A 24,789-nucleotide genomic window follows, 5' to 3' on the forward strand; every position below is an offset into this window, starting at 1 on the left:
TTTGTACACCTTTATCAGTGACAAGTAACATTACTCGATTAATTATTAAGATTCTAAAACTTGTAATGAGAAACGAATTGCATGTTGAAGCGACGGTTCTTTATCAACGTGTATATAGATATTTCACGAGACAAACTCATCTAAAACATGAATGTAAACCGTGGTACTTTGTCGCGGTTACATCTCGTTTACGCACCGCTCTTTTAACTATCTATCGATTTCGTGTAATCTGTTCCATTTTCGGGGAGAGAAATTTGTGCGACTTCGGCGTTCACGGCGTAATTCGCTCTGTCGTTCTTCGCAATTCGAACGAGCGGGAAGTAAAGAACGTCGCTTACTGCATTTCACGGTATTTTACATCGCGTACGGGAGTGTCCGAAATTTCGCGCGATCGATTTTCGCGAGTGAGTGCTGTGAGTGTAAGTGCAACAAGAAAATCTCAGAGGAGAAGCAGGCCTAAGCGGCATCGGGCAACGGCAGAGAAATCGTAAGGTAAGTGTCGTACATTTTTGTTATTTGCTACTTGTGCAAAATGAATCATCTGTTCTGTGCTTTTATTTTATTTATTTAAATGATTCCAACGAGCATTCGAATAAGTGTTAGAGACAAAACCATACGTATAAAATTTTGTGCGTTCATATTTAAAAGGAAGACTTTCAGTATTCTATATATTTATTTTAATAAATACCCTTTTTTTTAAATATAAAATATAAAGTATGTATGTTTAATACAATAGTTTCGATTTTGCATAATTAGTCTATAATAATCGTATACATTTGTGTATTGTTACAGCTTAATGTATATAGTTAGCGATGTACAACTTTGCTGTTGCGACTCGTATCAGTGAATGACATACACTTTTTATTTTAAAGTGGCGTTGCGCTTATAATTACTTCTCTCTCTCTCTCTCTCTCTCTCTCTCTCTCTCTCTCTCTCTCTCTCTCTCTCTCTCTCTCTCTCTCTCTCTCTCTCCGCTAGAAAAAGTACACTCGAAGTACTCAACGTTTTCCCTCGACTATTGAGATTAATTAGATATCGCTTTAATATTGATTGCTCATCTTATCTCTTCGACCTTCTCGCACAGCCTCGCTTAAAACGAGCGTGACCTCTCTATTAATAATTCTTTAAATATTAAATACACACACACACACACACACACACACGCACACGCACGCTGAGAACATAAGAATACAATGTTAGAAAGAGGTTCGTCCTACCGTAAGTTTGAAATACTCTCTGGTGCTTCGCAGGGAGCCTGGAGATCAGTCCTCACGCCAACACGGCCCGGCGAGTCATCGTCGTGCTCAGCCCAGCCTCCCTGGACAACATCTGGACGGACGCGAGCGTCGGCGCGGTGCTGAAGCAGCTGTCCTCGCTGCCGACCCGGACGATCGTCGTCACACTGAAGAGACTGCCGAGCACGACGGCGACGATCGCGAAGCGATCGCGGCGCGACCGCCGCGACGCCGACAGCATCTCCTTCGACCGGCTGACGATCCTGTCCTGGCAGGACGGCGGCGGCGGTGGCGGCGGCGGTGGCAGCGACGGCGGCAACGGCACCGCACCCGGTAGTTGCGGCCGCAAGTTCTGGTACAAACTGAGGCTGGCGATGCCGGCGATGCGGCCGGTGGCGTCCGAGACCGGCTGCCAGTCGGTCGCGATGATAGTGCAGGCCAACGGCAAGTGCGGACAGCAAAAGGCACGCTCGCGCGAGAGTCTGGAGGTCCTCGTGTAAGGGACGCGACCCTTAGCGCGAGGCTCGTCTGAACCGCCGAGGTTCCCACGGGGGGAAACTCCCCGAGCGACTTCTACATCAGTTCGATTGCCGGTCTTCGAATCCCGAGGCAGGAGCTCCGCAGGAGGAGGCTTTTTTCACGTCGACTTGGCGGAAGGATCGCGGGGCGACCTCGACCTCGGCGACTGGACTTGTTTCACCAGCAGCCTCAGAGGTCTCGGGGTCCGTTCCCGAGAATCTTGCGAGAGGGGAGCTTTCGTTTGCGACGCCGATGTTTAAAAAAAAGAAACGCGAGGTGATGTCGACGCCGACGATCCGAAGCCCCCGGGGCCTTTAGGACGTTTAGGTCCGCGAAAGATCGTTGTTCCTGATAAGAGCGGAAAAATCGCGGAGCTCTTTTTCGGTCGCGAAACTCGAAGCGAAACTCGAGAGACCCGGTCGGTCTTCTTCGATCTGGGGAGGCGCGAATTATAAGAAACACGACGAAGGCGCGTCGCGACTTTGTGACGTTATCACGTTGCAATCGATTTTCCCGCGAATCGCGTCGAGATTGGAAAGCAAATTCGATTTAACGTCGCGGCGTCGCGACGCGAGGCAGAAGCCGCGGGAGCGCAAAAATGGAATCGAACGTCAGTTCCGAGATCTTCCTGGATTCCCGGAAGCTTGATTCTCGCCCCGAGTTTGCAACTCGGAGTATTATGGACCCTTCAACTTTGGATCTCCCGATCTGCGGTCGAAGAAGCTCGATCTTAAATTAGGGAAGGGAATTTCGTTAAAATCGCGAACCTCCGTGCCGAAACGCGCGATTTTGTCGCGATCCACGCGCCAGATCCGCTCGACTGCCTCTCCAGTATCCTGTAGCTGGCAGACTACATGCGGCATGCGGTTCGGAGAACGTCTAAGGCCTATTATACAATACGTCGTATGTCGCTGTCGAACGTCGGGACGTAGCCCGGAAAGAAGTTTTCTCATTGGACCATCGGCTACGTCTCGACGTCCGACAGCGACAAACGACGTATTGTTTAACAGGCCTAGCAGGCCTAAATGGAAATTTGCGCGAGGCGCAACTGCTTTCGACTGCATCGACGTTGGCAGTGCGAGTCAGAGGTGCGAAGCGTGAATTTGCTACTCGTGATAAGTTCGATGGAAACGTTAAAGACGTAGGGACCTTTGTACAAGTTTTTTTTTATCGTCGGACGAGTGAACTTTTGATAAGATGTAAAAATTGGAAAATATTCCGTGGGCAGGAACGGTATCGAGAGGACAGGAGGGACGAAGAGGTGTTTTCGCAGATTCGGGCTGACCATTGAGCTCGATCCTTTGCGTATGCAATGTTTTTCGATGCAGTGCTTTCTGCGAAGTTGAAAGTTTTTAGTATTATATTTTGTAATATTTATTTCTCTCAAAATGAGGAGACCGCGAATCAATTCCTTTCATCGATTAACGCGTTGCGTGAAAGGATCTGAAAGGAGTGTCAAAAAATGACTGAGAAATTATGTAACAATCGGAAATTTTTTATCCTCGAAGTTTCGGATTCTTTGCATCTTGCGATCTTGACGTTTTGGATTCTAATCTCTTTGATAGGCTGTTTTTAAGTCTTTTAGGCCTGGTTTCACCAACGTCGCTTAACTTTAATCTTAGTTTAATTCATGTCTGTCTCTTTCTAAAGTAACAGTTGAACAAACAACGAATTAAGCTAAGCTTAAAGTTAAACAACGTTGGTGAAACCGGGCCTAAGTCTCTTTGGGGGAAACCTAGTTTCTTTCGAAATTTAGAATTTCTTGAATTACAAATTTGTTTGGTGCAAAGAATGAGAAATTCTCGAAGCCTCAGTGGGGTTTTTGTTTTAAATAAATATATTAAGGTCTAATGTAATCAAAAGGACGAGGACCCTCGCACAACTCGGCGCTTATCTTCTTGCTGAATTGACGATATGAAGGATACGTAGCAGTCGGAGATCTGTTTAATCCTCGAATTCCTGGATTCTTTAAATCTTACATTCTTTAGAATTGATTTTGAGAGTCTGTGGATTCAGAGATTATTCATTTGAAACGTGTATCGAAATTACGTTTGACAAGAAAGTTCGATAAAATTTAAATATAAAAATTCAAATTTAAAATAATTTAGTAGTCAAATTTTGTAATAAACATCCTGTTCCTCTTCATGTAACATTTCACGTTTGTTCCAAATAATGTAAGTGACATATTTAGCAGAGATATATTCGTTGGAGAATCTATATATTTCCTTTGTAGGCTATTCATAGAAAGTATATTCAGTAATTAGCCTTGAGACTAATATAAAAAATTCAGATTGAGAATCCAATGTAAAAATGTGTACAAGTTAAACTATTCAAATGCCAAGTGTCTGGAAATTCAAGGATGTAATCCTGATAATCTTTTAGTATATACATCAGATTTTCGCAAAAAAATTTTTTTTATACCAGCGTAGAGTGCGATTGCCAACTCCAATAGTGGGACAAATTTAATTCAATCTCTCGCAGGCGTTTACTCAAGTGGACGAGGGGACGGAATTATAAAAATGTATAACCGCTGTGCACGTGTCACCTAAATTTCTCTGTGTACAAATAATTTAAACACTTCCGGCGTCTACATTTGCTTTCCACAATCGACGATCGATTTCGTTATCCCGGCATTCCGACTGTTCCGCAGGGCGAAAAGAGTGGAGAGATGGAATTGCGCAGTCTTCCTTCTTGCGTGCGTGATGATATAGCTTCATTACCGGCGTTCCGTTATCACTGGCGTTCCATTGTCCTTTCTTTTGTAACGCGCTTATCGCCGCTGTTCTTTGTACATATATTGGAAGTTTATATTTATTTAGCTAGTTACGTTATTTATATATGTACTCTGGCGTAAGTTTCAGCTAACCCTTTAACCGGCAAAACAGCTTCTAAAGTTCCGTTCGACGGCGACTGAAGGATTCTATTCGAAGAGATTCGAGGATCGAAAAATAATTCACGACGCACACCGTTTAGGTGTTTAACACGTTGACTGCCACGACGATCGTTCTACATGATCGAAATTTTTTACGACGCTTATAAAAAGTAAATACCATGAAATATAAAATTCTCAACGACATAAATGTCATAAATGGCTAGATAGTAGCAGAAAATGTAAACTCGTGAGACTAAAGTCTCGCTTAATCATATCACACAGTATTTTATTAATCTTGTCGTATTTTTATATATTTATGAGGGACGGAGACGATGAAAATTTTACAGGGTGGCGTACACGGCAAACCATCGAAGAATCGCTGGGCGGACAACATGTTGAATCTGGATATTCCACCTAAATGCGATGTAAAAAATCTCCAAGTTCAATTAGCGAGATATATGCAGGGCATACGTTGTTGCATTTATTTATATATTTTATAATACCTAACTTACATCGTGAACACTGCACGCAGACACCGGTTAAAGGGTTACGCAATCGCGGAATCGCGCCGTTGACGTCGTTCGCGACGTCTTTCTGCGATCCGGCCTCGTTTCGGGGCCGTAACGGGGGCGATTCCCCGTTAACGCTCGACGCAAGCCGGATCAGCTGCCTCGGTACGTTAATGTATTAAGCGTTTTATACCGTTTTATATACAACACGGGGAGGCTCCTCGAGACCGTCCCCGAGACTCTCCCGGGCGCACAATCGGTGTCAGTGATCGTCGCTCGTCGCGATTCATCTCCCGGGAGCGAAAACGGATCCGCCCGGAAAACCACGCGGTTTCTCGGGTCCCCCGCACATCCGGACGAGCGACACTTTCTCACGTGTCCTCGCGCTCCTGGAACTTCTACCACCCGGCTATTCTAAATTTAGCTCGTACGGCCAACAACCCTCGCGGATCCCATTTGTATAAATTGCAAGAGCAAGGCGGCCTCTCGTGAAACGGATGCGGATTCAATAGGCCGAGGTCCTAAATTCATGAAACTTGACTCTTTAGCCGCCTACCGCGAGTTCACTCGCGAGCGAGCATCTGATCGCTCTCCCTACATTTCTCATATCGCGATCGCGTTTACCAGAGTTTCATCCCGCTCTCATCCGGTATATGACTTGACTGTTGGTTTATCCGTAAACACGCGCGTTTCCCTCCGAGAACAGGAAAGGTTTGAGGCTCGTTATCTCCGTTAGCATTCGGAGATTTCTACCCTCCGAGGGACGCGACGCAGTACCACAATTTATTTATCCTCGGTTACCTTGGGATTAGTTTATATTACGGGAACGCCCGAATCGGGGGTACGAAATCCGGAGGAACTTTCGCGCAGGTGGTACCACACTCACACACACAGACACACACGAGAGAGCGACGGCAACAATAAAGATAGAGTAGGGGATAAGTGTTATATGTAGTTTATTATCGTGATTATAACTTAGACGATCGAGCTGTGGTAAGGGGGGGGGGGGAGAATTGAGGGGGTGAGCTTAATTTTTAACGTTGATAGCGATTATTCTCTTTACTGTCAGTATTACGACACACTAGTGTACTCGTCTCGCCGGGATGCCAGCAAGGATCATTGCAAAGGATAATCTGCGAGCCGAGTAAGCAGAGTATATAGATGTAGAGCTATATTTGAACGGCCTGTTTCGCGAAGGGGGGTGGGAGACGCGAATTGATTTCCCGGAGGTAGAACGCGTATCGTCCTCTCGAATATCCAGGGTGTATCCTGAGAGAAGCCAAGAGCTTCTCGCAAGGACCAGCCTCGGCGGCTGCCACAAATTAAACAGTTTATTAGAATTAGATAAGAGGAACATTTTCAGTCGTAGGGGAATATAGTGAATTTAATTTGGGGATGGGAAGGTTAATTGAATTTCCCGAAATGTCGAGAAATTTCAGAGCTCTTTATAAAACTCCGAATTTTTCACCTTAAACGCTGCCCACTGAATGTAATGACCGCGGGACAAATAACGCGATTTATCCGACTGAATAGTTGAAAAGTAAAAGATATCGGCAGAGACCCAGCGGATTAAAAATCAATTGAAGACAATAGGAGCCTTTGAGCCAAGCTAGGTTTTAAACTTATTATGAAATTACCCCAAAATATAACAAACGTTTCGACCTGGGCACGTGTTTTCCGATCGAAATCCATCCCGAAAAAAAAATCCATGCGTCCCAGAATGAATCAAGACCCAAGAGATCCGACAAACAAGGTCCTCTTTCGCAAGCGAGCCGTTCGTTCTTTTTCTTTTTTAATTTTTCTTACCGGTCTTATCGTCGCGCATTGCTCTTCGCTGTCGAGAAGGCGAATTAGCGAACGATTTACTTACTTAACTAATTAATCTTTGTATTTCGACAATAAAGTCTCTCTCTCTCTCTCTCTCTAGAATCCTAGGAGTAGCGCGGGACTTTCGTACGTTCTTCTTTTTACTATAGATAGCTTACTCGACAGGACGACGAAGATGAGTTGGGGGTCGCATAACTCTAGATAAATGTTTACGTACTGTGCGTCTGACTGACTGCGTCGATTGCTTGACGGTGCGAGTAATAATGGCACGTGTAAGACGTTCTAATTGTTCATAGCGGGGCATGTGTTTGCGGCGTTTAAGGATGATTTCCTTGTATATGCTGTGCGAGGTCCTAAGGGCGGCCAGATAGCTGATAAGCGACCTTTAGAGGAATAGCTCTAGTTTACCACACTTGTGTTTATCGTACTTGTTTTCTTTGCGCTTTAGATTTAACGTACGCTTCGACACCTTTCTCTCGCTCGATTGCGACGAACGGTCCCCAGACAGCACGGGCGATCCGACAGGAATTCTTTCTGAATTCTCGAAATGAATTTCTCTTTCACTTCGCTTCTGCAAATGTTCCTACGAGTTCAAATTCGCTTCCGTTCACTAATTCCGAGTTCTTTTCCGGATACAAAAGAAATTCTTTTTACTTGGAACAACTTTAATTTACTTCCATAGAAATCAAAAGGTATACTAGAGGATCGAATTTTTTAACTACCGGAAAGGAATATGTTTGAGCTCAGTTTGAGCAGCGCCAATAATTCACGAAGGATGAAAAAGAATTCTTTTTGAGTTCATAATGATCACCTGTGCTATTTGGGTTCTTATCGCCGAGATCAATTGATTCGCCAACGAGAAATGTATTTATTGATTCCACCCGTTTTATTCTCCCGCTGATAGCTCGGGTACTTTCGAAACGAGCAACTTGACGTAGTCCGATAAGTAACGAGGCATCGAGCCGCGTCTAGTTGCGTGTACTTACATAATTAGAGGCATCGTAATCTTTATGTTGCTTTAAATTTTTTTACTCGATCCGTCGATATTCATTTGTCATTTTTCGTAATTTTAACTTATTATTTATTTTGCGTTTCTCTAACAAGCACGTGTATCTTGTTCTTGGTGAAAAATAAAGAGTTTGAGAGACCTATCGGTGTGCAATGTAAGTCTACGCATATCTCCTTGTAAAGAAAAAAAAAAGAACCGTTACTTTGTAAGACAAGCGCGTTTTGTATCGAGGATAGAGACTCTGAATGTATCGACTTTGATTATCATCGCCGTAACGTATATACATACATAATCGATGGGATCCTCGTTTTTTAGATCGACGATGTAATATGTTGACTGTAAGCTATCGTTAAGGTAATTAAAGGACAATGTAATTAAAAGCAGGAAAGTAGAGGAACAAAAATATATATGATGGAGTAATTACATAAATAATCATTTGTATCTATATTTCGTTTACAATGATTACGTTACATAATGTAGGCACTTGTATGTAAGGTACTGTAATTCGTTTTCACCTAAAAGTACAATACACCTGTCTACATACATAATAAATATTGATAATGACGATTACAATATGATTGCGTTTTCTGTATAATTTACGGAACATGTACCCTGAAGTCCATCGTGAGTAATCTATGCGCTTTTCTTAATCCTTTTTCTGACACTAGTATTAGCAGCGTCAAATAATTATTTTAGCATTGCTTTAATAATTATTCAAATATCGAAGTACAATAATACAATATCGTAATATCGTACAATATATTTATACAGGTTTTGTCAAAAGTGTGGAAACCCCTAAATAATTTTTGTAAAAATGAAAATATCAAAAAACGGTAAAATACGTATTTTGATTTTTCAAAAAAAACTCTTTTGACATGGATACCGATCATCCCCCCTCCCCAGGTACGCGGGGGTAAAAGGGGGGTTGAAAATTTTAAATGGGACCCCCTATTTTTTATTGTATATTCTTTTTGTAATATTTTGTAATTTATGTCAAAATATTGGGACTTTCAAACCTTAATAACTCAAAAAGTTCTTAATGAAAAAATACTTTATTATAGCGTTTTGGAAAGCGCTAGAAGTAAGCTATAAGAATATGCAATAAAAAATAGGGGGTCCCATTTAAAATTTTCAACCCCCCTTTTACCCCCGCGTACCTGGGGAGGGGGGATGATCGGTATCCATGTCGAAAGATAGTTTTTTTGAAAAATTAAAATACGTGTTTTACCGTTTTTTGATATTTTCATTTTTACAACAATTATTTAGGGGATTCCACACTTTTGACAAATCCTGCATATCGTAGTACAATCATAATAACTGTTTGACACAACTACAAAAGTTGTGTCAATATTTGAAAAGAAATGTACATTTCTTTAAACGTTATGCTACAGTTTAAAGGATTACTTGAAGTTGACGATTGCAAATATTAATGAAAGAAAAGGGATTAAAAACTGAGCACGAATCGGTATAGTATTCATATACAATATGGGACGTCTCTGATCGACCACAATTACCTTCTGTTCGCTGTTTCGTTGCTGTTCGATATAACACATAACATATCGACGTAATTAATAAAATACTAATATAAACAATTTAATTAATACAAAGGTTAGCATCCAAAAAAATCCAAACAATTGGTGACTCTTACATGGATGGATTAAAAAATATACATTTAAAGGTAAAACAATACACGAATTAAAGATTTTTAATAGAAGATTAACTAAATAAAAAATTAAGGTCGAGTGCAAGAACAAATAAAGGGAAGTTAAAAAAGTGCAAATCTAAAACATTACATTAAGGAATAGCGTATTAAAAAAATATACGTAAATTACAAAACAATAAACATGTTAAGGATCGAAAAATATAGAATTGAAAATATAAGGAGATACAAGTTGTGATATTAATGATCAATACTAATAATTATCACAAATATACATAGATAAAGGAATTGATAATAAGAAAAGGGCGATATGAAAAATATAAAGACTACATTTACCAATCTCTTTGTACAAATGTCAGTTTGATATTAATCTTTAAGAACGATTTCTCCCCTAGTATCGATGTTGTTTTCAACGCAGTTTTTTAATGCAGTCGATCGTAAACACTCGCTTATTACTTTCTAGGCTCGGCGAAAACTCCTCGAATATATAAAACATGATCTTCGAGAAAGGCGTTAAGTACTTTGATTTCGCTGCTTTTTGATTCTGCATTACTTACGCGAAGATTGAGTACAATGCGCCTATTTTAATAATAATACAATAATAAGAGAATAATAGAAAATCTGTATACTGTCGTAGCACTCTTTGCATAATTCAGTACTTCGCATTTAAATCTAGAGCAGAGGCACCTTTTCTTCTTGTACTTGTAGTGCGACAAGAGGAACATTGTAAAATCTTTGCAAATTCATAGATATACAGGATGACCTGAAAAGCGACGAGGATGAACGAATTATGGACCTGCTACTGTTGTGACTCGTTTCTCCCGGACGCTCTTTATGTCTATTTGTCGGAATATACAATGAGTATAAAAATCTTGTTTTCTGCGCTATCTTACGTTACGTATAATTCTCTCGACCCGTTGATTCACCGACCGACCGACTCTGCGGCGATTGCATTCTTGACAATAATCTCTTCAAGATAGAATAAAATTAAATGAATCAAACTTCCAACTTTTCAAGTATCAAGTCTCAAAATTCTTTGGAAAATAGAAGCAAATAGCAAGATATCAAAATTTGTGGCCCTTGTATAAATTATTTGATTATCACAATCGATCGGAGATAATCCGGGTTTGGATCTCTTAAGACTCAAGTTCTTAGAATTTGGAAAAAGAATTTGACAGTTTATCCTCTTCACGTTTACATTCTTCACTACTTTCACACGCATCTGAATATATCTACTTATACATGCTCTAATATTTTACGTAGAAAGGGGAAAGTGCCAATGTAAGCCACAAAATGAACAGAACTCAGTTCTTACACAATAAAAGTCAGAATTTCTCTTTAATAAGAAACAAATGTTTCGACCCTTCTTCGGGTCTTCTTCAGTGAAACTCGTTGAAAACGAATAAAACACAAGGCAAAATCTTAGGAACTCAGCACACCATGTGACCCCAGAGTCATCCTTCTATCTGTGCTAGTATCAGTTAATCCCCGTATGGTCCTGGACATAATGAGGAATACCGAGTTACACAACATTGGCACTCTCCCTTTTCTACGTCCTTTCTTTTTGGGAGCCTTCACTACCTTTTGGAATTCTAATACTTTACTCGCATGTCCATTCTGTAATAAAGTTATCTCTAATATATACATATGGTATATTTAATCGGAACTGTGCTGCACGCATTCTCCCTATCGCGACTAGCTGAACTTCGATACCAGACTCAAAATATTTTTCACGTGTCGCCGGCGATACTGAAACTACGATACTTAATCATCAGTTCTGAGCATGCGTACATTAAGAAACTGAAACTGCCATGACAATCATTATTGCGATTTTCAAATCGGAATTTCTAGAAGACTTGACCGCGATCGATTAAATATAAAAAAATTCTTTTCTAAAAGCAGTTTATGGCAGTTCGCGGACGACAAGAGGTATCGGTGATGCAACGGGTTGAGCCTCAATCTTCCTGGCGAAACATCTGAGTCAGGCTGATACAAAAGTGGCGTAATAATACTGTAACTATGGTTGCACCGCGATCCACGCGAACTTTACTGATTTCCTGATTGCTCGCTGCACTGGCACGCGTTGACGATAATCGCGCGTCACGTCCAAGTGGCAGAGAATCCGCGATTACTAAGAAGACAAGATCAGCTAGATGGAACCGTGCAGCTCGCGGTAAAAACGATTATTAATATATTATTCCGCCGACGAAAGTCTCGCCAGTTTCCGCGTAGCCTCTCAGTGCGTTCCTGAGTTCTCGGTTCCTCATATCTTCGAGTCCTTTTAAATATTTAGCTCCTTGGAACTTCAAGTCTGCGAATTCCGAATGCGAGAGACTGCACCAATCTCTTATTTTTCTCTACGCTTATTCATCACTTTCCTCTTCTCTCTTCAAATCCGTTTTGAATTCTTGAATTTACATATTCCTAGATTTTTTTGTACTTCTTAATTAACTCTTGAATCATTTTAGATTTTATTTATCCTAAACCCTGACATCCCAAATTGTTTCTATCCTCAAAACATTCTCGTTTCTCGATTTTCCTTTTTTGATTCCCCAAATTCACGCATGCCGATGAATGAAATATCTTAAACACTATAACACGTCGAAAGAAAGGAGTAGACTTTTGAGGACGCAAATAGAACGTGGAGGACGGTAAGTAGAATAAATTCGAGTGTAAATTCTATATTTTCAAAAGAAATTTCACCCCGCAATTCCACCTTTCCCTTACTTCCCGAATCCGTAGGATTTTGTCTGAGAGACGGTTGTAAAAACCGACGGGACTTTCGCAGCAACCTATCACGGTGTCTGTCGGACGCAATTGCGAGAAATAAAACGTCGATGGTGCATCAAAGCGCCGTGAACGCGCGATTCTGGTAGCAGTCACGGGCTACGGCGGTCAGAGCATCCGCCATCGCCTTGCCGGTCTCGTGCACCATGCTCTTCAGATAGCCCGTCTCCTTCTGCAGCAGCACGTGGGGATGATCGAATTCCTGCGAACGATAAAAGCACACTTTCGAAGGGAGAGCTCGTGATTTACGATTTACCCGCTCTCGTTATATCCCTCGCAGCTTGATACGCGTCGCGTATAAAACTTTTACACCGGGGATGATGAAAATACGATCATGCCTGCTGACGGCTTGTATCGCGGAAAGGAACGAGATAGCGCCAGCACTTTCGTGTTGAAAACAATTACCATTGTCTGATTATACGTAGCAATTTTATCGCAACCAAGCGACTTATTCAAACTAACTTAGTAAAAGAACGATCAAAGAATAAATTTGTAGGTATATCATAAAATACGAATACGACACGCACGTAATTAGGCTTTTGAAAGATTACAGAAATAACTCCAGAGTCGGGAACAGAAAGTAAAAACACGTTGCGAGAATAATTCATAATTATATGATTCTCCACGATCACAGAAAGAAGAAAAGATCTTGCCATCTACCGAGACCCTCGATAGACCATTCCATCCAAGAAAGAATACATGAAAAATCAAGACGATGAAAAGATTGACTCACCATCACGTTGCCGGCGTCCATCACCAGGACGCGGTCGCTGTCCATGACGGTATTGAGTCGATGAGCGATTGTCAACACTGTACATTTCTCGAACTTCTTTCTGATCGTCATCTGAATCAGCTCGTCCGTCCGCGGATCCACGTTTGCCGTCGCTTCATCCAGCACGAGTATCGGGTTGTTTCTGACGATGGCGCGTGCCAGGCAGACAAGTTGACGCTGACCGACACTGAGATTGGAGCCGCCCTCATAGATGTGAGCCTCCAGACCCATCTCCTTCAACTCGACCTCCTCAAGGGCCTGCCACAGCGGATCGTCCATGTACATGTCGAACGGGTCGAGGTTTCGTCTCAGACTACCGGAGAACAGGAACGGTTCCTGAGGGATGATGCTGATCTTGGAGCGCAGATCGTGCAGGCCGATTTTGCCCGTGTCAACTTTGTCGATCTCGATCACGCCGTCCACGTCGGCCAGGCGGAAGAGCGCCTGGATCAGGGACGACTTGCCGGCGCCAGTCCTGCCGACGATGCCGATTTTCTCGCGCGGGAAGATGATGAAGTTGAGGTTTCTCAGCACCGGCGGCTCCAACGGCGCGTAGCGCAGGAACACGTCTTTGAACTCAATCTTGCCTTCCTGTGGCCACTCCGCCTTGGGCTTCTTATCCGGGGCGCTCTCGAGAGGCGGCTCGCTGTCTACTTTGCTGAAAGAGGATTGCGGGGAATATTAACGCGACATTTAATATTAATCGAAGGAGATCAGAATACTCGGAAAATTTCACATTCCCAATCCTGAATCTTATAAATTTAAGCGTCAAGATAGATGCAGAAGTAGAAAAGTATTGATATTAAAAGTCACGAATCTTAGCAAAAATGTCTAGGAGACATTTGCTGCCTTAGATCTAAATCAAAGATTCAAAGATTTACAAAAATGTTTCTGAAAAACAGTCCAAGCGCGCAAGATTCGTAGAGATTAAACATTTAAAAATCTAAAACATGATCGATAATGAGGTGACGCATAGCTTTGTACGAGAGAGATCGACTAGTGATCAGTAGATCATAGATTCGATCCCACGTTCGAGTCGATTTTACAAAAAGTTGGTGGAGAATTGAAGATTGTGAGTGAAGAGATACACGAATAGTACAACAGAACAGGCGGGTACCTGTACTCAAGAATGCGCTCCACCGAGGTCATTTGGTTCTCCAGCTCGGCGCTTTGGCGCATACCCCACTGGAACATGCCGGTGAGTCCGATACTCTGAGTGATCGCCAGGCCTACGTATCCGCCGTCCATCGAGCCGCGACCGTAACTGTCCAGCACGAGGAAGCTCAGCGTAACCAGCATGATGTAGAGCACGCAGAAGACATCCAGCCAGAAGCCGAAGGCGCGCGAGGACGCGATGAAGATGTACCAAGCGGACGAATGGAGATCCTGGTGATTATCAAACTCCCTCGTGAGGATCGCTTCCGCACCAAACGCGCGGATCGTCGGTAGTCCTTGAAGAGTCGCGCTCAGGTGACCGAAGACCGGCGAGCGGGCTGAGGGAAGTTAGAAATGTCATTCAGTTTACCCGAAGAATCAGGAACTATCGTTAATTCGACAAGATTCACAACTTCAATCTTTAATCTACCGAAGGTTGAGCCTCATGAGGTACTTACTGATGCCTTCGAGACGCTTGACGCTACGACTGGTGGCCAGGTAGACGATTCTCAGGTAATAAAAGACAATGGCGACGAACACCGTGGGTATCAGCAGCCACACGTTCGCGACGGCGACCACGATGATGATACCCAGCAGCACCAGACCTATCTGAACACAATCGATAAGTGCAGTGGGTAGCATCTCGTCCACCGCGCCCATGTCCTTAGAGAAACGATTGAGCACACGTCCCGACGTGTTGGTGTTGAAGAATCGCATAGTCGCGCGACTGATGCTGCGGAACATACGATCGTGCAAGTTTATTGAAGCTCGCATACACATCCAGAAGAAGGTCCACGAGCGGATCAGAGTGACGAAGATCGTCATCGCAGTCAGTATGCTGTAGATGTAGATGCACTCCATGCGGGTAAAGGGACTCGTCGGGTCTTCCACAACGCCCTCGTCTGTTTGATTCACCTATAAAATTACGCAGGTAATGATATATGTGTAATGTAGATATATGTGTAATTATGGGACTTTTCTATTTAAGTTCGATTTTAAATGCTCCCCCGCAATCCTTCTCAGAGATTTCTTTCATGTTTTTAGAAAAAAGGCATTAAAGCTCTGCTTTAATTTACTGGAATTAAATTAAAAGGTCTATCTCATGTGTGTGTGTGCACGCGCGTGTGTCAAAATTCCTTATCAATTCTTGTTGCACAATTAAAAAAATTCTGAGCAAAGCTAGAATTGAGAGTGATTTAACAATTGAATAAAATAAGTACGTACTATATAATAAGTATATAATTTACTTTATGGATATAAAAAGCCTACTAATTTTGAATACAAAGTAATTGTAAAATATTCTTGACTGGGAGATTTGAGATTTCTCAAGTCTTTTTTACATCCTATATTTATATCTCAATATAATTCGCCGATTATTTTATAATAGTAATTTGTGACACTTACATAGTGTTCCTCTAGCTCAACCCATACCGCGATAAAGAAGTCGCCGCCACTGGACGCTAATTGCGTCACTAAGCAAAGCATAGCCACTATAAATATAACACACCAATTGCCGCCAGCTTTGAGGTAACCTGTGTATACGTCGCTGGAAACAGTGCCGACTGTTCGCATTTCAGCCACCTGAAATTAACAATAAACATATCACGCTGATTTAGTGTCAAAATATCAATTCTAATTATATGATTAAAAAAAAAATTAGAACGCTTTCGTTTTGCAGACGTATCCGTATTTCCAAATTGCGAGTTAGAATTACCTCCTCAGGCTCTTGTTTCGAAGTGTCATTCGTCATGAAGGAGCTCAGCGACGTGATACTGGCGGTACGCGAATTGCTACGGCTAACAGGAGCCGAAGGGGGTCGAGAGGATTTCTCGTCCGCTTTCTCCTGATTCTCCAACAGCCGACCGAAATCCACCCCCATAGAGCCCAATTCGTCGTAGGAGCTGAAGAGAAAAATTCATATGAGGCAACAGAAGTGGCGATGTTCTATTTGTTTAAATTTTATAAACGAATTTTCTTAAAATAACGAAAGTTGCTCGATTTCGCACGGCTCGGGCACACGGGCATTCGAATGCTAGATGGTTAACGTAAAACCTTGAAAAATAACTTTTGCTATATCAATAGGTAGATAAGCCGAAGCGGATAGTTTTATGAAGGTCATTTCGCACATACATATTGTGGTTTTGTAAAGAGCCCTAACGAAGTTTTTCAGTTTTTCCCGTTTCGGTCTACAAAATTACACCGTCGTCCCTTCGTTCCTGCCCTTCCTCGAATTAAAAAACCGAAGGGTCCAATCGCGAGACTAAAAATCTACGAAACAATAAAACAAATGTATGACTAATCGACGCGAAATATTTACGACAATCTCGTTGCAATCTTAATGCAACACCAAAATTGAAGCCAGATTACAATAAGATTGAGAAGAGAGAAAATGCTCTAGTAATCGTACCCTTCAGCCTGAATGGCACCGTCCTTTAGAACGATAATTCTACCAACGTTGCGCAGATATTGCAACTGATGAGTCACGAGAATCCGAGTTTTGCCTTTTAGATATTTGTCGATGCATTCTTCAAACATGTGCTTGCCCACATGGGCGTCCACGGCGCTCAGAGGATCATCCATGAGAAATATGTCGGCATCGGCGTAAACGGCTCTCGCCAAGTTTATTCTGTCAATTATCAGTACTTTATCAATATATATACATACACACACACACACACATTTACATATACAACTACTATACCTTTGCTAACTATTTATACGATTTTCTAGGAAAGTGAATTTATCGTGAAATTTCTCACAAAATTAATATTTGAGTAAAAGTTAAATTGAACGATAGTAATATTATATTAAAACTTATTTGAAGCACATATGTATGTATAAGTTTACAATGTGAAAAATCAAATCCTTATTCCGTGTATCAAATAAATAGATGTAAATTTTTAAGCAATTCAGTTTGCTGATAGGAGTTTAATGTAGAAAGAACATATCTAGGCAAACAATATTAAAAATAATCGCAAGAAATAATTGCGATAAGGAAAATACAAGTAATGAATTACAAATATCAAAAAATGGTAACCAGGACAGAAAACGATTAAAAATCAGATTTGAGTGTCTCCGAGATTATGAGCGGCAGTTGAAAGTTTGAATAAAGTATCACATATTGTGCCTTATCGGGAAGCTCTGTAAGCCACCAACCTTGCACGCTGGCCACCGGAGAGACTGATACCTCTCTCGCCTACGATCGTCTTATCGCCATAAGGCAGCAGACTGAAATCCCTCCTTAACTGACACACTTTAGTCACGCGGTCGTATCGAACCTGATCCATCTTCCGTCCGAAAAGAATGTTCTGTCTCACCGACCCGGCAAACAGCCATGGTTCTTGACTAGCATAGGCAATCTTGCCGTTGACCTGCGAAAAAAAAGTATTAAAAAAATATACGGACAATACAGAAAATAATTTTCGTGAGTAAAGTGACTCGATATTTATCCCTTTCTTAAATTATATATTATTTCTTAAATAATATTTAACATTTTAAGGTTGTCAACGTACTTGAATGGAGCCTTCCTGCAAGCGCAGTTCTTTCAGGATGACGTTCAACAGACTGCTCTTGCCCGCGCCGACCTGACCGACGACGGCGATCAGTTCACCAGGACGCACCTTTATGTTGATATTCTTCAGGGTGTCTTCCCGCTCATACTCCAGCCACTTGGCGCTGCCGTTCTCGATGGAGAGGCTGTGCTCGATATGATTCGGCTGGTTTACGACCGTGTAGTCGCTCTTCTTCCGCTCGGCCGGATCTTCCTTCGTGTTCTCCTTTACGTCTTCCTTATTGTTCTCTTTCGCGTCTTCCTTGTTATTTTCCTTCGCGTTATCCACGTTGTTCTTGTTCGCTTCGATCGCGGGAGGTGTCAGTTCGTCATACATCAAGAACTTCTGCAGCCGTTTTATGGATACCATCGCTTCTGCTACCTGCGTTATTCCTGGGTTACCATAAAGACAAAGTAGATAAATAAAAGAGAATAAACGTGCAGTTTGCTGATAGGAGTTTAATGTAGAAAGAACATATCTACACTGAAAAAAATTTCTGGTTGAATATGGACGAATCAGATAATTCCTTTAGGATTTACCAGAATTTCTGTAGGATTACAGGAATTCTGGTAAATCCTAAAGGAATTATCTGATTCGTCTATATTCAACCAGAAAATTTTTTCAGTGTAGGCGAACGATTTTAAAAATAATCGCAAGAAATAGTTCGTCTAAGATACTTTGACAGTAAATGTGATTGTTAGAATTTTAACATATAGTATTAAAATAATAAAGTGCACGGCATGTAAGATTATAATTATAAATCGTGATTGAAAAAAAGTACAAGAAAGAGAGCACTAAACACGAAGAGTGAAAAGAGATAAAGCTGAAAAGAAACAAAATAAAATTGAAAATCAAACGAAAGAAAAAAATAAGGAAAAATTTAAGAACTACAACCGTTTTGTGCTTTATCAACAATGACATACGGATATCGCACTTCAGCGAAACTATCGCATACCTTGCGGAAAGAAAACAGTCATAGTTGTGCGTAAACTGTTGTAATATGCGGTTATGACAAACACCTTCTCGGCTGTTATCTTGTTGCCGAACAGCACGTAAGCCAGTACCGTGATGAACAGTGACATCCTCGTGGAGAAGATGATGAACGACATGGTGACACCCCTGATATACGACGCCCATCGGATGACGTTTATTTCCTTCCTGCAAACCAATTCCCCATAGTATTAATCTCTCATTTTTCTCTTTTGTTCATGCTGCATTTTGTTTTTGTTTTTTTTATTCGCAAAGTACAGCCAGGTTCGATATAAGTCCGTGTAATTGCTTAAAATCAAGAATTGAAAGAAGCAACTCAAATTTCAGAATTATAGATCGCAACACATAGTTTTTTTAAGAGAAATTTAACTATATCAAATAGCTATAAAATATTTAACGACTAGGAATGTGAGCCAATGGACCTCTGAGACGTTATTACATATTTATTTTCAAAACTGTCAGAGAAATAGACAAATTGTACATAAGCATGTCGCAAAAATATATTTAATCTATGCAAATTAATATGCTTAAACGCACAGGATGTTAAAAAAAGGTGCAGGAATCTTTATCGCTCGAGTTTCTATTAAAAGACGATATCTCGCTGAAAGCAATCTAGAAACATGCAAACGCGCGAAGCGCAGTAGAAGCGACAAGGCCGTCACCGTCGCTGACGGTTATCATTTCATCCGAGCGTATCAACAATGAATACAATTGAGGTACAAGCAAAGCAAGCGCCGATTCGCTCTCGTGTTAGTTTTACGTTGACTCAACTCGATGTAGAATGCAAATCTCGAAGTAACATATCTGCGGCATGTTCCGCGACAACTTGTATCAGTTTTAAATGCCGTATAATATTAATCGTCCCGTCACACGACTATTTCTACCGTTGGAATTCTTTTTATCCCTCGAAAAATTCGTAGTCCCTCGAGAAGTATAGTCCACGATTTTTTAATCGACGTAAGCATTAAACCACGTTGACACGCTCTTCGTTTCCATTTGTGAAGACGCTGACAGGTGCATTTTGCAATGGACGTTTCTCTCTAATGAACACGTTGCTCAACGTACAATTAATTCAAGTGCTGCTTGTGTAATCAGTAGAAGCGGCGGTACTCACCTTCTTGCTTTTTCTATGAGCGCGCTGAAGGGATTCTCCCAGGTGTACATCTTGATGGCTTGAATTCCGCTGATAATCTCGTTCGTCAGTCGCACCCTCTCGTCGGTCCTGATGGCGGTTCTTAATCTCAGCACCGACGACTTTTTGCCCAACCACGCTGAAAAATTTCGAGAACGAGGCGTGAAATAAGATTGGAGGGCACTCTCGATGATTCGAGAAACGAAACGTGTCGATTAAGCGGAAAAATATAATACGCAGCTTGGCAATAAATTGAGAAATTTGGAAACGTGGCAGCAAGAATTTAGGAACTTGAAAACTTTGGTATTTCGCAGAAACTAAAAGCACACCTATTTAGAATCTTTCATAGAGGATTTCAAATTAACATTAATTTAAATTAATGATCACTTATTAAACTCAGTGATTCGTTATTATTGATCAAAATCAATGGAAAGTTAAGATTTCGAAAAACTGTTTAATCGAAGCAAAAAAAAATTTCCGTCATACTTTTAACTTAGGCGTTTCTGAACGTCGCGGGCGACACGTGTACAGCGCATAGATGTTAAATCATTCAACTCGATTATCGTCGGAAACGGTCAGAACAGTCTTCTCACCTTGTAGAGGGATGAACATAAGCAGAGAAGTGACACCGATGATAGACGAGACTCCGATGTCGATAAGGTGGTACATGACGTACGTGATGATGATGGTCTCCAACGGTCCGAGCCATAAGTAGTGGAGGAATATGATGCTGACGTCGAATCTGTTGACGTCGTTGGACAACAGATTGACCGCCTGGCCGATCGTCGTCTCGCCTAGCGCGGTCCTGGTCATCCTCAGCGTCTTACGGTAGATGAGCGAGCAGCAGGCCACGCGGACCTTCATGCCCATGTGCAGGATGCCCATCATATAGGGGTGGACGACGAACACGTTGAGGGCGGAGCACATAATGACACCGACGGCGCAGAGATACGCGTAGAGCTTGTCAACTTCCATGGTGTTGAAATAGCGCAACATCTGGCCGAGCAATAACGGTTGCGCCACCCTGCGAGGGAAGATTCGTTAGATCGTACGAGAGACTTGTACCAGAAATATTGTCAATTGCTTAGGCTTAGATAATTATTTACATTCACTACAATGTAATGATTAATTAGATGTAGAAGATTTTGGGAAGAGAGAGAAAGAGAGAGAGAGGGAATAGAGTGGAATCGAACGGTCGGGTTCGATTAACGCGCTGTGTAGAGACCAGAGAATTGATTTGTATTTTTTTAATTGATTTACACGAGACATATTGGCGTGGGATTAACAAAAGTGGTTCGGGGATTTAACGGTACACCGATATCCCGCTCTTTTGCGCGTCGAAGTCACCGCGAGTGGAACGAGCGGCGTTTTGCACCGATAAGGGGATTTTAGTGGGCGGTAATAACGAATCGGCGAGCCGATAAACACAATATGCGTGTGTACAGCACAGAGGTAAATCCATAAGCTCTGGTAATTCTTTGAGCTTTAAACTGATTTTCTTCTCGGCTAACATCCTGCGGCTTTCAAGTGTTGCGAGTTTCGGGATTTTTAATTTATAAAAACGACCGCATCGCGAAAGTTTCCGCGGAAGGGAGAACTTATGCTTCGAATCACAATTTTTATCAAATATATTTAATACTGAATATTCGAGCGAATAACGGACGGAAAAAAACTGGACGATTTAAAAACTTTGCGAAACGCAAGTTTGTCCAACAATTTGGATTATATAAACCTCAGTGGAAATTAAAAATCTATAATTTTAAGTCGCTTTTAAATTCATAACCATTGTATCTTTCCATCGCGAAGATCCTTACGGGGACCTACAATTTTACAAACATTTAATTGGATAATCATTTAATTAGGTAATCTTTACTTGTTAGTTAAATTTTTGTTCTCGATTAAAAAAATACCGCGGAAGTCTCGTTAATAGAGAACGCTTGGTCGCGACTCAAGGATCAAAATCACCCGCAACTTGTTACGCTTTCTGTCCAGACACCACAAATACAGGAAATGTAAGAAATTGGACTCCACAGAGGAGCCGTCACGGGATAATGAGAGATATACCTGAGCACGATCTCCATAACGGCCATAAAAATCCCGTACAGCATGGTGTGAAAGCCGAAACATCTGATGAGGACTCTCGTCAGGCTGGGCTGCCTGACCTTCTTCTGCGAGCCGCTCTTCGTGCTCTGCTCCAGTCGACGCTGGTACGCCTCGTATTCTTTCTCCCAGGCCTTCGCTATTTTAACACCAAGAATACCACTTGTATGCTCTTTAAGCGGTGTGTACAAATCAGTTACTTCAAGATCTCTGCGGTAACCCACCCAGAAAATGCGTAGGATCCAACTGCGAAGAAGAAAAGCAAAGCACACACGTTTTACTCAACCGAACCATCCGCAACTCGTCCAGCTCGTACGAATTACGCTACTCTCGCCACTAATCTACTGGTCTCTCCTTTTGTCTTTCATCTCGCAAAATTGATCTGTACCTTTCCCTTCTAATTTTAAATTCAATTAGAAATCGCCTGGTGTCGATACTAATATAATCCAATAGATGACGGAGGGAATCTTATAAGTCGCCAGAAGTAATTAAAAACCTTCAGAGAATTGCTTGACCATGTCTGGCAAATTTTTATGTTCAAACTCACGACGTTTCGACCATTGTTTTTGGTCCTTTTCAAGTGACCTAACAAAGAAATTACAGATAGTTTCCGACAGTAATTTATGTAACTTATCTATTTGTTAACTCATTTATGCATCAACTCTGTATTGAAACTACCTGTAATTTCTTTGTTAAATCACTTGAAAAGGACCAAAAACAATGGTCGAAACGTCGTGAGTTTGAACATAACAATTTGCCAGACATGGTCAAGCAATCTTCTCAAGTTTTATAATCCAATAGAGCTCACGATACCCCTTGTAGAAATGTAAGCGAAATAATTACTAGAAAATTACTGTACATCAGTAATGTCTAATAATTCAATTACTGAACAAAATTGAGTGAAGCTCATTGTCGCCAGTGGTAATTGAACGCAGGGAAAATTTTTTAAAAAGTCGATCGGACTGGCAAAAAAGTGTTTCAGTCACACCGTTTCGACCTCTTTATCGGGTCCTTTTCAAGTACAATCTAATGTTGATTGAAAAAATTAATTTATGCCGAAACTAGTCTTATTCGAGGTCCACTAACGTACGGTTGCTGCTCGGAAATTTTAGAAATTGACACCGCTATTAAAAATCCACTGACTACCGAGACGTACGTGACATCATGAATTTGCTGCCACAGACTCATGAACTCATTCTGTCTCGGCATAATTAATTTTTTCAGTCAACATTAGACTGCACTTGAAAAGGGACCCGATAAAGAGGTCGAAACGTTGTGACTTAAACAAAGATCACTTTTTGCCAGTCTGGTCGACTTTTAAAAAAATTTTCCCTTTTTCCCGAAATCCAAGACGATCCCGACATTTGTAAATTATCTGCCGATATTCGCGCCGCACAGTGCGCTTATCATCGCCCACAAGACCGATTCGATTTACTATTACATAACGACAAGAGCATCCATTTATTTCTTATCTCTGTTTATCCACGATCGCTAATTGTTTCGAAATACAATTACTTTAGGAAAGTGCATTGTAAACGAAGTGCAAGATAACGTTAACCTTTTATAGTTCATTCGAGTATCTTGTGCGTCTACAAATGCGTAAAAGGCTTGATATGATGAATTAACGAATTCAAGTACAAAGTTCTGTTGAAGTGTGAAATCGGACCGACAAGAATGTGGCCGGATTAATTCTGATTGAATTCATCGGAATCTCATTCCAAATTCCGCTTCCCTGAGGTGATCAAGATCGCCATAATTATCTTTTTATTCGTCTACGGCTACGTTCTATCGTTCTAAACACGATTATACCCGCGTTTAAGTCGAGATCCGAGATTGTTAATTCGTATTTGATACGTTCGGTGTACTTCACGAAGATACACAGTAAGGTCCAAAGATGTTCAAGGATAAAAAGTTATAACAATATCTTTAAACAACTGACAATACTTCTAACAATTTGTCGTTCAATATAATCACCCTTTATTTTAATATATTTTTTAGAACGTTGAATTAATTTTTCTATGCTACTAGGAAAATATATATTCTTAAAAATTTTTAACCCATCCGATTTTTTAATGCTGCAAAGATAATTTTTACGTCAAAAATTTAAATTTCATACGAACTTTTTCCGCACAACTCGGACTTCAAGCACGAAAATAAAAATATAATATCAGGGACTAGATCGGAGCGATAAAAGAAATGACTACACACAGAAAAATATTATTGTACAGTCAAGAAAAGTAATTACTCAGTTTATTTTATTCCGTTTAAGTAATAGTTTGCTTCAACAAAGAATATTTTCTTAATAATAGTTTTAAGATATACTTGTTACTAGTCTTAGAAAAGCTTGCCAACTTATACTCAAAGAAAGAATTTATTCTTCTTTGAAGAAAATTATAAAACTTATTGAAGAATTCCGTATATGCTTCTTTTAATAAAATCAGAAGAAACAAAATTGTTTTGCTTCAAATAATTCTACGTATTCTTGTTTGAAGTACTAGACTTACTAAGAACCAGAATATGTTTTGAGTAAATATAACACTTGCGACGGCATTATGATAGATTTGCGGATATATAAACTTATCAAATACTTGGAACAAATAATATTTACTTGCAGGTAGTATATATTTTTCTGTGTGTAGTGTCGAGCACTTTTAAGAATAAAAATCCAGAA

General features: G+C 41.0%; 2 protein-coding genes across 3 annotated transcripts in view; one reads left to right on the top strand and one right to left on the bottom strand.

The window, feature by feature from the left end:
• Nucleotides 1–1,747, top strand: part of LOC105567535 (interleukin-1 receptor accessory protein-like 1) — a 94,836-nt gene extending 93,089 nt beyond the window's left edge. The window contains exon 8 of the mRNA XM_012022468.1: nucleotides 1,251–1,747. Within this exon, the coding sequence (XP_011877858.1) occupies nucleotides 1,251–1,735 (485 nt within the window). The 3' untranslated portion in view covers nucleotides 1,736–1,747. The remainder of the gene's footprint in view (nucleotides 1–1,250) is intronic.
• A 10,313-nt stretch (nucleotides 1,748–12,060) lies between these two features.
• Nucleotides 12,061–24,789, bottom strand: part of LOC105567454 (probable multidrug resistance-associated protein lethal(2)03659) — a 29,572-nt gene continuing 16,843 nt past the window's right edge. For both annotated transcript variants that reach the window (XM_012022341.1, XM_012022342.1), the window contains exons 3-15: nucleotides 22,083–22,364; nucleotides 20,612–21,042; nucleotides 20,001–20,157; nucleotides 18,852–19,054; nucleotides 17,858–18,288; nucleotides 17,502–17,716; nucleotides 16,753–16,971; nucleotides 16,060–16,246; nucleotides 15,750–15,926; nucleotides 14,804–15,260; nucleotides 14,308–14,683; nucleotides 13,152–13,848; nucleotides 12,061–12,620 (exon numbers count right to left, since the gene is read on the bottom strand). In XM_012022341.1, the coding sequence (XP_011877731.1) occupies nucleotides 12,477–12,620; nucleotides 13,152–13,848; nucleotides 14,308–14,683; nucleotides 14,804–15,260; nucleotides 15,750–15,926; nucleotides 16,060–16,246; nucleotides 16,753–16,971; nucleotides 17,502–17,716; nucleotides 17,858–18,288; nucleotides 18,852–19,054; nucleotides 20,001–20,157; nucleotides 20,612–21,042; nucleotides 22,083–22,364 (3,976 nt within the window). In that variant the 3' untranslated portion in view covers nucleotides 12,061–12,476. The remainder of the gene's footprint in view (nucleotides 12,621–13,151; nucleotides 13,849–14,307; nucleotides 14,684–14,803; nucleotides 15,261–15,749; nucleotides 15,927–16,059; nucleotides 16,247–16,752; nucleotides 16,972–17,501; nucleotides 17,717–17,857; nucleotides 18,289–18,851; nucleotides 19,055–20,000; nucleotides 20,158–20,611; nucleotides 21,043–22,082; nucleotides 22,365–24,789) is intronic.

Source organism: Vollenhovia emeryi, unplaced genomic scaffold (assembly GCF_000949405.1).
Source record: "Vollenhovia emeryi isolate VEMERY1.0 unplaced genomic scaffold, V.emery_V1.0 DF939137.1, whole genome shotgun sequence".
NCBI classification, from domain to species: Eukaryota; Metazoa; Arthropoda; class Insecta; order Hymenoptera; family Formicidae; genus Vollenhovia; species Vollenhovia emeryi.